General features: G+C 37.9%; 1 protein-coding gene across 1 annotated transcript in view; it reads right to left on the reverse strand.

The window, feature by feature from the left end:
* The window catches only part of Maob (monoamine oxidase B), a 109,676-nt gene that overhangs the window by 55,500 nt on the left and 36,884 nt on the right, over positions 1 to 17,292 (reverse strand). The window contains exons 2-3 of the mRNA XM_029473500.1: positions 9,480 to 9,574; positions 6,950 to 7,087 (exon numbers count right to left, since the gene is read on the reverse strand). Coding sequence (XP_029329360.1) covers positions 6,950 to 7,087; positions 9,480 to 9,574 — 233 coding nt within the window. The remainder of the gene's footprint in view (positions 1 to 6,949; positions 7,088 to 9,479; positions 9,575 to 17,292) is intronic.

Consider the following 17,292-nt stretch of genomic DNA (forward strand, 5'->3'; position numbering starts at 1 on the left):
AAAGATCATGAAATTCACTAGGAGACTTCCTGACTGTTTTTATGAAGTACATGTTTAGCATTACTGTGCCTGGATATCATCCTATGAAACTAAAAGAAGATGTCCTTCACAACTTCTTGTATTCTGATTTTGTTAACTGCACAATTGTTAGGAATTGAAAGTCTTTTTATACCAGTTATATTTGGGGTTACACTAGTCAGTTCCTCTCTTTCTTCATGTTTGTTAATTTAATGTGTTTAACTCTAACTTCACCAATGCTCAGCCATTCCTAGAGCCAACTTTGAATCATAGTTTGGTAATGTCTGAAATGGAACACTGTTAGGGCAAAACATTCAAGCAGCTAGAAACAGGGACCACGGGGTTGAAGGGTAGAGAAAGAGGCGGAGCACTGGGAAGCTGTTGGCTGGAAGATTGATAAGGTGGACCATGCCTAGAATCCCAGTACCTCTCATGGTTAGGCAGGAAGATGGTGACTTTGAGGTTAGTCTGGGATCCATAATAAGTTGTTCTCTCAAAACAAGCAAACAAAAAGAGAATAAAGAAGAAAATTGTTGCAAGGCTAATTTGGAAGCAGACCAAGTACTTGCAATGTTTGAGTTGTCACAGAAACTGCTGAAAGTTTAAATGGCAGTGCATTTGCTCTTAGAAATGGTATAGCTTAGAGACTAAGCAGCCATTTTTAGGAACCTTAAAACTCATCATCAGGTTTAAAAGATAGTGAGTTAATGTTCTTGTGAGAAGTTTTAAGGAAAGAAGAGCTTTTTAAAAACTTATTACTTAAGAATTTAATAAGCAAGTATTTTCTGTATATTATTTCCATCACTCTCCTCCTTCCAAGTCCTCAAATTCCTAATCTTTTATTCTTTAATTACTATTACTATAAGTAAATTTATAAATACAACCTGTTGAGTACGTTTTGTATGGGAGCAGATCGAAATCTGCTTCTCTCCTTCACAGAAACTATTGTTTGCCTGTAGCTCTTTCATCTAGTTATGAGATTGCCTGCACCCACATTAGCATGCCAATTGGTACTGACATTTTTCAAGTCTTGTTTAGGCAACCATACTGTTGAGATTTTGTGATATAGCTTCTCTATCATATTTAGAAAATATTTTCTCAAAGGAGCCACTCTGGTCCTCTGAATCTTAAAAATCTTTCCATCCCCTCTTCAATAATGTTTCCTGAGTTGCAAGTATGAGGATTGTATTGTAGATGTATCAGTTGGAGCTGGGGACCCCAAGCCATTTGATCTTTGCATTTTGATTACAGAAAGCTGTGGTTTCCTGTAACAGTTTCCACATGTTGCAAGAAAAAGCTTCTTTGATGAGAGGTGAGAGCTACATTGGCTTTTGATATAATGATAAGTATTTAGAATGCACTTAGAAATTATACTGGATTGTGAAAATGGTGATAGTAGGTTTTCCTCTAAGGTCCACAGTGTCAGCAGCCATGAGTACTAGGCTAGGTTTACAGTGTCAGTCATTGATATTAAGGCCTATTGAGCAGGTCTTAAAGCCAATTAGACACCTGCTAGTTACCTTCAGGATACAAATGCCACTATTGCACCTTTGGAGGATATCTTGACTTTCTAGTCATAGATGTGGTTCATAAGTATTACAGCTCTATAAGACGACTGATTGTTTTTCTCCTTTGGTATCCCGCATAACTGAAAAGGAGGATATTAAGCATGATTTTCCCACTAGGTAAAAAGAAAGGTTTGGTAGGGAGGAAAGTGAGTGCCAGAGATCAGAAACAAATAGCAGAAAGCCCTTCCCCCTATCCTGCAGAATAAAATAAAATAAAAAAATTTTGGTATGTTCCACCCAGTCTCTTTAAACTCTATGTCCTTATAAGGTAGCATCAGAAGCTAAATGAAAGACACAGGTCATTCAGCAAACAGTCTGGGAACCCATTTCTAAATCTTTCTATAGGCTGCCAGTACAAAGTGTTTGGCAAAATATAGTAACACACTTGAAGTTATCTTGTACTTCCTGTCACTTCTTTGTACCACAGGCTGCCAGGGCAAATTATTATCTACCATCTTTGGGAGAGCTGTACTTGGATTCATTAGTCCATATTCAGTAAAAATATGGCCTCTACATAAAATATAAGTCCCACCTCCATTTCTCTTAGGAAACATCACTATCAACACCAATTACTTCGAATTACCTACTTTACATCTCAAGCATAATTTAAAAATGATTCTTGGTTCTCCACAACTCTAGTCACTATTAAGCTTATGCGTGTATGTATGTATGTACATAAAGAATATGCTTACTGATCTAATTTTATATGAAGTTCTAAACAGAATCCTTGCAAGACTAGAAGGAATTTATCTCATATCCCACAATGGTACTCTAATCCCACCACCTAATGCATAATTATCAGCAAATTGTTACATACTTAAGAGCAGCCTGTGCTCTCTACTGAACACAGCATTTTAGTTTCCATAATAACAGCAAAAACTTCAGAATGATCACTAGAGAAATGGGTTCCACTTGCTACAGAGGAAATTACTATTCCCCACAATTTGCTTACAAAAAACATTCCTCCATGATGGCAAGCCATACTTCTTTCCCATGACTGAGCTGTGAATGGAGTCAGGTTGGAATAGAAAGAGAATTGTTCATTGAGCCCACCTCAAATTTCACAGAGTTTTAGGGACAATACTCTTGGCATGTGTAATGTTAATAAAAACAAGATCAGCTGTACCTGGGTAAAATAAAGAGTTCATGTAACTTGCCCCTGAAGCCTTCTATCATGAAGAGAAAAGTATGTGCACTTTGGAACTTAATCCAGGCTTCCTTGGCTTAATATTACTGTGTATACAGTTATCGAGAATGGAAAATCAAGAAACTGGATACAACATGACACTTCCAGCCTATTGACTCCAGGGTGATGCTATATACAAGTCAGATATACAGCAGGACAATTTCTATTTGTTAAATTTGAATATTTTATCTCTCAATATTCCTACTCTAATTCTGTTGCCATTTTCCAATCCCAAGAGACAGTTGAGGAACTTCACCAAGAGTGAATTAAGGAGGGAGATCTACACTGTGACCTCTCTGTCTTTACATAATTTTCACGTACCAAGTTTTCAAGTGGATTTTAGAGTTGTCAACCAGACTGAGGGACTGTGCCAAGTTCTCCGTTCAACCCTAGAATTGTTTAGATAACCACAGTTATAATAGAAACAAACACATAATTCAATATTGAGAAGTCTCCTCAGTCATGTGGTTCAGTAGCGTTGAAGAACAACACAGAAATAGACTTTGATAGTGAATTTGCTTCTGTCCATAGACAAGCAAGTCAATCCCAATGTACCTTTTTGTTCAGTTTCTCTCCTTAATGGAAGCCTAGAAACAAATACCAGTATGAAATTTTACTTTTAATATTAAGTTGCATTACATCTTTACATCAATTACTTGTTAGATCAGCTTTCAGTCCTAAAGTGGTTTTATGGGTATTTAAATTTAGTTCCAGTTCTCATACACTTGAAAACATCTGAAACAGAGAAATTTCATTTACTAGTAGCCTCAAAATCCTCTCCAAAATCTTCAAGGTAGAAATTCAAAAGAGCAACAACCAAATAACAAAGCAATCTCCTATCTGTGCAAATTAAGACATGTACTCAGTGATAGAGAATGAGGCAGAAGTCCAAAATAGAGCAGGTCTCCCTAAAAAGGGTTCTATTATATTTTTATTTTAAATTGTGGTATTTTAAAGGGGAAATGGTTATTTCCAAGACATCTAGACAGCTATCTTCTGAATGATACCATAAGAAATTATTATCAGAATATCAGTAGATTATTAACAATAATTGCTAAGAACTACATCAATAACTTTGTTAATTTTGTAATATTTATTAATTATACAAATAATGGGTTTCATTATGACATACTCTACTTAAAAACACCTTGTAAATTATATAAATTTGACCTGAAATAACCTTTTTTCCACTGATAATGTCAGTGACATTGGCATTACTTCTTTTAATGTAAAGCCACTTTTGGCAAAATCACATTTTAGCCATCATAAAACAAATCTATAGTAACTCTAAAAGAATACAACAGTTTAGGTACACACACAGTTTAGAGAGACTATATCTAGACAGTACATAGGCCTGTTCATCACACCAGGGATGAGGGAGAAAGCAAGAAGAGAACCATCGGCTCTTGAGAACCATCTCTGACTCTTTTGACTGCTTTTGGGATACTTTCCTTCCTACTGGGTTCCCTTGCCTAGCCTTAATATGTGCGTATGTGCCTAGTCTTATTGTAACTTGATATGTAATATTTGGCTGATATCCCTGGAAGGTCTTCCCTTTTATGAAGGGAAATGGAGGATTAGATATGGGGGAGATGGAAAATGGGAGATGTGAGAACAGACTGGGGAGAGAGGAGCGAGGGGAAACTGAGGTCAGAATGTAATGTATGAGAGAAGAATAAAAAACTATTAAAAAGGAAGAAACCAATCGTCCAGCTGATCATTTATCCTATAAGTACTAGAGAATTCCTGATTGTGGGAGTCATCCTCTTTTAAGGAGAAACACCTCATCTTGGGCATATAGGAGAAGAATGATTGCTGCTAATAATCTCAGAAGCAGTCATGGCAATCTGAGATTTTATGTTTTTACAACCTAAAAATATAAAAAGTGTCACATGGCCAAAGGCATAGAAAGTGCAAAAGAGGGAAAAAGTTTTCATTGGGAGCTGAGTACCTAGTTGTTTTATCATCATGTAGGTCCTCAGTGACTGCAACCACTAAGAGGTCAGTGTGACCTCTTGTCCATATTGCAGAACTTCCGTGTCACTAATGGTTCAGGTTCTCTCACTAGTGAGAAGTAACTTGGAATCAAGTTAGTATACCAAACATATATCCTTATGCATATGCATGCAACACTTTAAAATTCACAGATATTTCTAGTTTCCTCCAGCAGAGGTCAGACAACAGCAGTCCTGGACTACAAAAATCTAGGAAGCAATAGACTATTTGAGAGGTGTGATTTTATTTTCAAGAAAAGATAATGGAGCATTTCTTTTTTAATACTACTTTCTCTGTACTCATACTTTCTAATTACATTTTTACAGCTGGCTTGCTTTACTTTTGTAATAATTACAAAGCAATAATACTTTAAGTTTCATGAAGAGCATAATGGCATATGTATTTTTTTTGCCCTGTATTAATTCCAGGACACTGCATCATTATTTATATTTTCTTGGTTGAACATAGGTTAATAGGATAGTCTAAGAAAGAAGCACTTTTGGTTTCCAGTGTGAAAAATGACTTAAGGGCAATATCATGTCCACAGTTGATAAATGGAAGAATTCTTTCTCAAGCAAGGGGCTTAATACATTTGTAAGACCACCAGAATGAAATAAAACCTCCTAGACATAGCTCTGAAGTGACCAAGCTCCTGCAAGACGCAGAGAACAGCAAGTGTAAGCTCTGAGCATCGCTTTTGTCAACTGGAGAAATCTAATAGATCTTGGTGCCACAACAATTCAATTTCTGCAAGTCACACAGGTAGAATAATGAAGACATTTTTTTTTAAATTGGTCAGTTTGACAACACATTTAAAAATCAAAGAACCCAACAAAGAAGTTTATTGGGGTCTGCCTTTGCTAAGCAAATCATACCATCACCATATTGTATTTTCATTTCTAATTCATATGAATCATTCTCAATAGAAACAAAAGGAAAGGCTTATAAAACAATACTGCATTGCATCAAATCAAGTACCTGCTTCATTTCTATATTAATAAATGATTCAGAATGTATGGTCTGTTATGTGTGCTTAATAGAATCACAAATATAAGGATATTACATTGTTATACAAATCAAAACTGTCAGTAGTTTCTTCTTTTTGTTGTTTTGGTTTAATGTTCGGTGATGCTGTGTACCAAACCTAGAGCCTCATGCGTGCTTAGCATGTGCTTGCAAACATAGTTTCATACATATTTAGAATGTGTTTGTATACTTAGGGCCTCAAACATGCTTAGCAAGTGCTATACTCCCAAGCTACTCTCTCAGCTCCTCTTTCTTCCATTTTCTTAGAGAGTGATTTTTTTTTTTTTACCCTGGGACAATAAGTTTCTATTGCTTCCTTCTATCTGTGGGAGCAACTGAGGAAAAGAGGAAGAATATAATTAAACCTCTACCAGAGCAGGTGTAGTGGCTCACACTTGTAATCTCATCACACTCTGGAGGAAGAAAGAGAAGGATCCTAAGTCCAGGGTAAGGCTAGGCTACATAATTAGACCCTGTCTCAATCAAACCAAACCCCTCCCCAAACACAAAGTCCATAGATAAAGCCTCCTATTAGTTCTTCTGTGAGAACTCACAGTGAGGCCTAGAAGAGAGGATTCTTTGCTTCTCACAGATTATCCATGGCTTTGGGGTCAAAGTGAGAATTCTGGGAAAGCAAAGGAATAGGGAGTTATGAGACATGAAGAGGCACGGGAGAATTGGAAGCCACAGAGAGGTGTCCTCAGAGTGAACCCTCCTTAGGGGTGCTTTTCTCTGTGGGTTAATAGGGTGTCAGCTATTTGTTTTAAAGCTGCAAGAATTTCTGCTTTCCAAACACCACCCATTCTTCAAGCCCTCAGCAATTTGAGCTACACACAGATGTTGGGATTGACTAAAAGAAATTACAATGAAGAGATAAGATTTAACCCTGGTTGGTCCAATGAAAAAGAAAAGACTCATAGATCGTGACGTGTGAATATGGAGGAGGAAACCACAGGTTACAAAGGATCCTAGGAAACAGACAAAATACATGCAGATAAATCATGGAGGGATGGGGATCAGTGGAATTTCCACGAAAGGGATGAATTTGGTTATTGAGCCACTTTTATACCAACTTCCAGAGAAGAAGAAGAATGTTAACTGACATGCAAACAATGGTAAAAATATCAAAATATTGCAGGAGTCGTATTCGCCTTACCTTTACAAAGTGTATCAGCCGCTCGACTTCATTAACTTTATAGGTCTCCAATCCTAGCTCTTTGGCCAATCGTAAGATACGATTCTGGGTTGGTCCAACATAAGATCCTCCAAGGTCCACATATTTAACATTTTTATTCTGCATTTCCATGGGGGGGAAAATAAAGATGAGTGTAAAAGACACTACAGAGACCATTTCTTACAAAAGAACACATCTCTGACTACACCACCAGCAAATCAAGGTATGTGTTAATCAATTATACCAGAAATAGCCCTACTTGTCTGTTTTGTGATTTACTTGCCTACAGTCTAGCCCTCCCCCAAAAGGAGTCATTCTTATTGACATTATTCTGTATAGAAATATAAAAATACTGTAGGTACATAATGGAATACTATCATTTAGCACAACATAACTGTACCTGTAAGGACATTATCCTAAGTGAAATAAATCAAACATAGAAAGGCAAGTCCTACACCATGTCACTTATATGTGGAATCTAAAATGAGTTAAACTTGAAAAAATAAAGAATATAACAGTGGTACTAGAGGTCTTATAGGTATGGATGTTAGGGCAGAAGAAATGGGGAAATGAGTCAAAGCATACTGTGGGGCTGTGAAAGGCAGCCTGTTTTCGTTGAACGAGGCTTGCTCTGGAGATCCAGTAGAAAACTCTATGAGGGACAGAACAGTAAGCCACATTCCCAGAGACAGGTGCCTGACACCACAGAGCCCCCAACTCCATAGTTCTGTGACTATAAGTCACACAGACAAAGCCCCAAGCTCACACAGTTACCTGACCATAGCCAGGTATGCTCTGCCCCACAGTTACCTGGCAACAACAAGGTAGCCCAGCCCACTATAAAAGGAGCTGCTTGGCCCCTCCTTGCTCTCTTAAACTCTCATCTTTCTTACTCTCATATCTAGCCCTCCTTCTCTCTCTCCCTTGCCCCCTCTCTCCACATAGCCATGGCTGACCTCTCTCTTTCTTTCTGCTTTCTCTCTTTCTCCCTGTCTTTCTACAATAAAGCTCTAAAACCATAGACTGTCTCTGCTCATCAAGACCCGCTGTACTTGAATGATGGAATAGGTTGCCCCCTAAAGAGTCATGTCTAACTTCTTGCTGGAAGGCCTTCCTGCACTCCTGCCACAGACTGGACTCCTCATTTGGGAACCACGTGGCACCCCCTCTCTTCCTTCCCTCCCCTCCCTTTGACCCTGGGGATGACCGGGCTGCCCCTGGGGCCCCCATTTTGTTCTCAGCTCTTCCGTGGTGCCCAGTGGCATCTGGAATGCCGAGACTGAAAACCTGTTATCTCTGGTCTCAGTGAGGCCCACAGACCTCAGACTGCCCCTTGTCCACCCCTGTGGGCTGGGGTCTGTGGCTTCCCCACAGCTAGACACCCACCCGGGGCCACATGGAAAACATGCCCTAGTCCTCCCAAGTCTGTCTGCCCAGAGCACGGGAACTCTGGTGGGACACAGGTTTTTTCCCACTCCCTTTATTCCTCCAAACCTGGTGCCCTACAAGTCAGAAAGATGGGAAGAGGAAGTTTTTGTTTGTTTGTTTGCTTATTTGTTTTTTGTTTATGTTTTTGTTTTCTGTCTTTTGTTTTTGCTTTTGTTTTTGTTTTCTCAAGACAGGGTTTCTCTGTGTAGCCCCGGCTGTCCTGGAGCTCACTCTGTAGATCAGTCTGGCCTTGAACTCAGAAATCCACCTGCCTCTGCCTCCGAAGTGCTGGGATTAAAGGCATGTGCCTCCACTGTCCGGCAAGGAGAAAGTTTTGAGCTCTGATACATACTATGATCTCCCTGGTTGATAATAATGCATTGTATATTAAAAAACAAACTAAAAGTAATTTCAAGTATGTTGACACAAAAATGTCAAGTGACTGAGATAACAATTAACTTGATTTAATCATCCACATTGTATATGTATCACACTGTACTCCAAAAGCATAATGCAATTATGGATTAATGTTTAAAAATAAAATAAAATAATAATAAATTAAAGAAGAGACTCCCCCTCTAGCCCCAAGATTTAGTTTGCATGGGTGAAATGATTATGTTTTTATTAGAGAAGACTCAAACAGCGAGCTGAAAAGTTCAGACTTCTATTAATTTTCTTACTACTACTACAACACAATCTACTTTTTTTTTTCCACATCCCCATTTTTAGGTCTACTGTACTAACTATGAAGTAAGAAGACTGAAACAGAGAGAATGATATAAGAGGTGAAATAGAGATAAAAAAGAAGCTTTGAGTAGAAGTGTTGTGTGCTTAGTATGTGTAAGTCCCTGGATGGAACAACCATAAACTATGATGATGATTGTGATGGTGATGGTGATTATGAAGACGAAGGAGGAGGAGGAGATGAGGAAGAAGAGAAAAAGATAGGAGATATAAGGGAAATTCTAGAGTCATGTTTCCTGTCTTAGAAGATCAATAATGGAGACTTTCAAGAAATACAAAAGTCTAAAAACACAACTCAGCTTCTGACCCATGTTTCTTATCCTCATCCTTAGTATCTTACCCTAATTGTGTGAGTCCTGCCTCCCACACGGTCCCGTGCTTCCAGAACCACCACACTGAGGCCACAGTCATGAAGAAGTTTGGCTGCTGCCATACCTGAAGGAAAATATAAGAAGACATTGTGATCAAATCTGTTATAGGATAGCAGAGTGCTCCTTATCCCAGCAATCAACAAGAAAAGTCACATTCACATGAGGTCTATTATAATACAACTAAGGAATACATAAGAACTCTCTGTAGAGGCCTAGAGTCTCCATCTAGGAAAGCAAGGGATTCTTCTATAAAGAATAAAGTAAATTTCATTAGCAGTGAATACCTCATCAATAAAAATATTCCATGTTACTATATCAATAATATCCATATTTTAACAACTAAATTATAGGCTGGACAAACTAATGTAAATATAAGACCACAATAAAGAACACCCATTTGCTGTCCCCAAAAATGTCCCATGCTAGCTTCAAACTCCATTGTCTGTCTAATTATGAGATGAAGAAGCAATGCTGAAGAGAGCTAGCCTTCAAACCCTATAAGAGTACATAGTATTTACTGGGAAAACTGGACTTTCAGAAGTTGACAAAAATTTCAAAGCTAAAGTCATAAAAACTGACCATTTGTACATTTTCATATCAGATATGCCTGACCACTGAAGAATGAAATGCAGCCATCCATATTCTTTAACTATTCAACTAGTTCAAATTATTTACTGGCTACCTGGACACAGACCATGAATCTGAATGTAGAAGCATAATGACCCAAGACTTCAGCCCCTCTCTGGTAACAATTTTCAAAAAGAAAACTCCTTTCCCAGAGAGGCAGACTTAACAAGCGTTGTTTGGCTCAATGTATCTCTTCATCGTGTACCCAGAGGCAGAGTCAAGGCTTCTAGTTGGTGACAGAGTAAGGTCCCAAAGTCCTCACTGCAAGTGGCCACACCTATAGCACAGAAGCATCCCATGACCTGGTTTAGAAACACAAGGTTTAGCCGGGCGTGGTGGCACACGCCTTTAATCCCAGCACTCGGGAGGCAGAGGCAGGCATATTTCTGAGTTCGAGGCCAGCTTGGTCTACAAAGTGAGTTCCAGGACAGCTAGGACTATACAGAGAAACCCTGTCTCGAAAACAAAACAACAACAACAAAACAAAAAACAACAAAAAAAAGAAACACAAGGTTTCCTTGGAGTTTTAACTCCAGTTTCCCAGTTTTACCCCCACAACAAGAAAAAAAACTATTTTCTACTTAAATTTAGAATTGCAGAGAATTCGATGACATTTTTCTTATCAAGCATCAGTCCAACAAATGATACAACATGCAACCATAGTAACAGATGTTATCAGCAAGTTCACATAAACCTCAGGAGCATGCTAGACTTAAACAAAAGAATTATGAAGGAAATACAGCATTACTCACAGACACTCACATATGAGATTCCACAAAGGATACTGTCTTTTAATGACGACAACTACCCAATAATATCTGACGAGAAGCCTAAACAGTCCTTTCTGCCTGTATTGCATTATAATTATAAATAGAAAACAACCCCCAAAATGTTCTTAAGCAACATATAAGTGTGTTTTTGAAAATCCTTTGAAATATTTTTAACTTATGTTCAGGGTGTTTGGGGGGATAGTCAAAATGTGTGGTAGACATCAACTGACAAAAAAAGAAAGTTAAAAGTACAAAAGTTGATTTAGCTGGCACAAATATGGATGGCTCAGGGCATCACTGAATTTTTTGAGGGGATAATTAAAAAATTTAGCAGTTGGGGTCCAGTCAGGATGTGATTAAGATGGTGATGAAGAGGTAAGATCTCTTTTTAAGAGCTCTCACAGTGATGCTGTGATAAAGGCACAGGGGATTGAGTTCTCAAAGAGTAAGCAAAAGCTAATTCTCTAGAGCTTCCTAGATCCAAAATGCATTGTTTCTCAAGTGTTCCTTTCCATGTTGGGTTTGCAACACTTAACATATTTTGCCATGGAAACAAAATATGAGATATTGTACATTCTCTAAGAAGACTGGGAATATCTATGTTCAATAAATCCTACTGTAGGTGTTTTCATGAATTACCAACAGTATTGGCCCTAAAATGACTAGACAATATAATTGGCTCTGACAAAACCTGAAGTAGCTTGTAAACACAATGTGACAATATTTTTAAGAGATCTATACAACCAGTTACTACCATAAACTATGGAGCACTTAATTAGTTTCATGTACAATGTACCCTACATATCCACTTGGTCCTCACAACAAGGCTGAGAAATATTTTTATCCTAATTTTCAGTATTCAGATAAGTTACACAATTAGTAAATGGTAGAACCAGAGGTGATCTGGGCGGTGGTGGCACACACCTTTAATCCCAGCACTTAGGAGGCAGAGGCAGGTGGATTTCTGAGTACGAGGCCAGCCTGGTCTACAGAGTGAGTTTCAGGACCGCCAGGGCTACACAGAGAGACCCTGTCTTGAAAAACAAAAACAAAAAGCAAACAAACAAAACAAACTAACCAACAAAAAAACAGAGGTGAACCCAAAACCTCACCTCTTAGCCAACATTCTTGGTCCAAAAAAGAAAGAAATGAAAAAAAATATTTTAAAACATTGATATAGCAAATTCTTGCAAGCGATCTTAAAACATTCTGCTCTATAGCTAAAAATTAAGAATCATAAAAAAGTTTTACTTTTAACAGATATTTGACTTTTGAAAAGGGTTCAAAAGCACACTTATCATCACTGTGTGCTCTTACAAAATTAATGAAACTTGACTTTAAAATATACAAGGTAATCAATATTTTAAAAAATAGTTATTTGGTTCTTTCAGAAATGGTCCACAAAGGCCCTTAAAGTACAAATAATAGAAATCTACACCCAATTCTATGAAATTACAGAAAAATTGTTTATTTTTTCAGTCCTGGTGGAGCAGGCTTTTTAATCTCAGCATTCTGAAGGCTGAGGCAAAAGGTTAACAAATTCAAAACCAGACTATGCTACACAGGGAGACTAGGTCTCCAAAATTTAAAAGCAAAGAAATAAAATTACTGCATTTCTATGGCCAATTAGCTTACATGGGAAAGGTTTCCACCTACCAAGGAAACTGAAATTATTTTAAAGACCTACAAATTAGTGGTATTGAGCGTCGTTAGCATTTCTGCCTCCAGTTTGAGGCTATAGAAAATAGTTTGAGTTAGATTCTAAGGGAGACTTCAAAACAGTGTGGGGCTCTCAAAATCAGAAGCCTCATCTACTTTGTTCTTTGTTCTTCCAATGTGTTTCATGCCCTTCAGATTAAATGGTGATATTTAACAAACCTTTACACTTTAAAATAGAGAAGTAATTGTCTCAGAAGCAACATAAAGCATCTACACTACATAAAGACTTTTTCCTGTTTAAATTTCCCAGACGAGAGAGGATGAGAAAATCTTGTTGAGCAAAATTCACAGTGCCATGAAGTACCTCTGACCTTGTAACATTGGAAAATGATATAGTCATCCCCTTAGAACTTACAAAAGCAATAATATGCAAATGGACCCTCATCACCTCTGTCATGTCTGACAAAGCAATGGTTTTATGAGAAAATTCTAGAAACAACCAAGCAAACTTCTGATCAAAGAACTGGATTTCTTTGATGTTGCCAAAGCAAATGTTTCTTTAGTTATTTAACACAAATAAACCCACCCCCACAAAAGGTCTGGAATAACCACCACAACAAAATTTCCTCTGTTGGGAGTCAAATTCATTAAGGCATGTTATAGGAAGAAGTTTGATGTTAAAGGCACTATGCAGATGAAGCCATGAGTGAAGCAGATAACATTTTGAAGAGACGCCTGAAAGCCAGCTTCTCCACTCAAGTAAGGTAGGCAGATGTAGAAAGAACTTGAAGCACATAGCTGCTGAGGAGTGTGCCTGGGGTCATGCAGCTAGCATAGCAGAGACACCTTTCAAATTCCAGCATACAGACTCAAAGTACCAATAATTCATGAGAAAGTGAAGGCTGAAGGAGATCCACTATTTAACAGTGAATCATAGTGAACTCTTCCTTTAACATGGCAGGGCAGCTCATTCCTTGCCTTTGTGTACATTAGTCAAAAGTACATGTTCCTGGCTGGTAAAGTTCTAAAATGTGTTCTTTTATGAAGTGAATGAAGTCCACTGAAGTGAATATGACTTGATTGGCAGGTTGGGGGTTGGGTGGCATCCCTCCTTTACTTGTGTTACTAAGATACCCATGGAGCTCAGAAAGCTCATTTCCTGAATGATAAGATGTTAATTATCTATGCTTTTCTCTTCCTGTGACAGGATATAGTTGGTATTTAAGTGTGTTTATTAAATGGTTGTATTTAATATCCTTAAATAAAGATAACTCTTACTAAAAATGACCATTTGATAAAAGAAGTAAATGAGTATAATAGTGTCCTTTTAGTATGCTTATAGTAGTAAGTATTTTAATATGGTCTAAGAAAGTAATATATATATGTAGTTTCCTTTAATCACATCAAGTATGGTAAGACTCCCTTGGCCTTTTTAAAAGGAGCAAGAGACAGCCCATTTATAATAATAATCAACTTGTATTTGTACAGCATGGCAGTTTTCAACACTCCCAAATACTCAACCTTCAGAAAGTTTTGAGGTCAGTGCTATTGTGTCCATTTCTCAGATTACAAAATAGAGGCTTGATGAGAGTACACACCTAGTGAAGAGGAAGACAGAGCTGGGTCTGAAATATTGCTGTTTATAGGTCCTGTGTGTTCTAGCCATAGTCCTTCCCACAACAAAAGACTTTTGCTGTTGAAACACATTGTTGAAGTAGGTAGAATTTTAATTAAAATCAGAATGCTTACTTTATTAACTTTCTTGGAAAGACTACCTGGATAAAAATCATCTCTAAACTGCCAGTATCTAAAGCCCTGAGACATGCTCCTCAAAGAGAATACAAATATATTTGGAGCAAGAAGAACTCAAGGTCAGTTCGACTGCTGAACTTTAAGAGCTTTGACCATAATACCATTTTTCATCTTTTATTCATAATAACTCTTCCCCGGCAAGATACCCATCAAAACTTGGGGCTAAATTGAAACAACATAGAAACAAAGTCTAGCATGATATTATTCACATCTTTTCTGTAGCACACACCCCCTCCCTCAGATAAAAAGACAGATCCAAAATCGTGGAAGGGTACTAACCCTGGCCCCCTTTTCTCTAAGACAGTCAAAATATACAACACAAAAAACAAAGCAATGGTTTGTATGAGAAAGGAGACCTTCATCAAAGCTTTAGGCCATTGGTGATTTATACTCTTGAAAGGGATAAGAGACATCAAGCTTCCATAAGTTGCCATAGAAACCTTTTGTCCAGATGTAGCCACTTTGAGATACTTGAACATGATTGTCTTTTGAAGACTTTCAGAATTTACCTGAACCCATAAAAATGGCTTCTTCATCACTTTTGATATGCAAATGATAGAGTTTTTAGAAAATGTCAGCCATCATAATGAGTCTTGCTTCGTAGGAAGTATTTGTGTTTACCCTTTGTTGTTTGAAAGTAGCTGGGTTTCTTTTGTGCACCACAGTCACACTAGGCAAAATGTGTTATTGCTTTACTTCAACACTAGCTCCCAAACATAAAGGAAATACACTCAGGAATAATAGATTCTCTTTCTCAAGAATGTGTGAATTATTTATCTTTAAAACTGCTCAATAGATTTCAATTCACTTGCTTCAAATCTTCTTCAGAATTAGATAAATGATGTGTAGGAATAAATATATCCTTTGGAAAACAACTGTTGGGTTTCGTTGTTTGGTTGGTTGCTTTTTACTCTAACATAGAATCACAACACTCAAGTTACTGAACCAGTAGGATCTTGAGTGTGAGGCTTGCTAGACTTTTTAAAAAGTGAGAACTGTCTCTTTGCTTTATTTACTATTGCGGTGATAAGAATAGTGGTGTTGAGAATAGGACCCAAAGCCTTCTGCATACTCAGCTGCATCCCCAAACTTCACACTGTTTTTAAGCATAAAAAACAAGACGTTTCCTTGCTGATAGCCCTGATGATAAAAGCTTTGTGGTCACTGTACTGGTCCTACCGTAGATTACCAATACAATTTTTAGAATTATACACACTTTTAAGGTAGAATATAGTGCTGGAGAGCTGTAAGTGGTTGTCACAAATGTCAGGAAGAGGGTCAGGGGTCTTCTTGTCTCCTTCACTGGACATGAGCTGATGGATTAAGAATTGTGGGAAATAATTAAACAGAAGCATTGAGAGAAAGAAGTCCTGGTGTGATAGAAGTTAATGAAAGAAACAATGTTACCCTTGGGTCCCAGGACTCTCCCTCTACTTTGATGGCTCTAAGGAGTTGCTTTCCTTTGCCTGTGAATTAAGTGTAAAAGAACTGCCTAAGAAAGAAGGCAATCTGCTCTTCTGTAGCACAAGCTCTTGGCAGGGTTGCTTTCTGGCTGCATAACCATGAGTGAGTGCATACTTTCTGGAGCTTCTCTGATTTTTCACAGGGTGATGTGAATAGATTGGGCTCCTTCTAGTCGGTGATTAAATTAAATGGGGGCAACATGGCGATCACACAAGATATCTCATTATACAGGTGGTATCCCTATGACCCCAAAGCATCTTCTCTTAAAACTTGAAATCTGGGGGATAGCCATGAATGTGACTATAACATGTAATATGCATGCTCCTGGAGGACAGGAAATGGAAGATTTCAACAATTTTGTTCACTGAGAGTTGTGTATAAATAATTAGGAGTGAAATATATATGTGTGTGATTTATTTTAAAAAATGCATCTACAGATAAGAGGGACTGATAGATGGACATAGAAATGGAGAAATTGATAGAATAGATACAATAAATAATGCAAATGCAACAAAAACCATTCATTGCAGAATCTAGTTCATTAGGCACATGAACTATATAATTCTTTAAAACATTTTTGTTGTAAGGAAATTCTGTGGAAAAGTTAAATTATTCCTATTCAGCTGCACTTGTCAGAGACTTAAATTAATGTATCATATGCAATGCCACCAGGAATTATATTTGCTATTCATATATTTTCTTATATAGCATTTCTATATAATTTTGGAGAACACAGGATACAAGTAATTTTGTAAGAGCAGAAATTTCTTGTCATGTAGTCTGGAAAACATACCTAAAGTAATTAGTACAATTAGATCTTGTGGCTAATATTAGTAAGAGGTTTGTCAAAAGCCTTCCTGCTAAGACAAATAAATATATTCTTCCTTCTTTGGTGGTGTATCTCAGTGAGACAGCACTTGCTGAAGATTTGGGAAGCCCTGGGTTCCCTGACTAGTAACACAGCAACAAAATAGCCCTTCCTTCCCTCCTTCCTCCCTTTCTCCCTCCCTTCCTTTCTCCCTCCCTCTCTTCCTTCCTTTATTACAACAATCTGAAGACTATTCACACCATTGGCCTTCCTCTATGGACTGTGGAGGAGTTTATGTCTAAACTAAGTCTTGCCTCTAGAAAATGACAAAACTTAACAGGAGAAGTGCAGGTGCAGGGGAAAGGGTAAGTACAAGGTATGGATAAGTGGTACATATATTGCTTCTGTCAATGATGGACTACATAATATGGTGTTGGGCCCCAAAGATTACATCACTTAGTAATGCTGTCAGTGCCTGAGACCATGTTGAAGAGACTTTTGTATCACATTGATGAAAATACTCGATCCGGCTGGATCAGCGCCGGGGTAGCGGGAGTGCAGGGTTGCCTGACACCCGCCAGCTACCCACGACCCCCGCCGCAGGATTTTGGGACTGCTGGTGAGTGGAACACAGCTTCTGCT

Source organism: Mus caroli, chromosome X (assembly GCF_900094665.2).
Source record: "Mus caroli chromosome X, CAROLI_EIJ_v1.1, whole genome shotgun sequence".
NCBI classification, from domain to species: domain Eukaryota; kingdom Metazoa; phylum Chordata; class Mammalia; order Rodentia; family Muridae; genus Mus; species Mus caroli.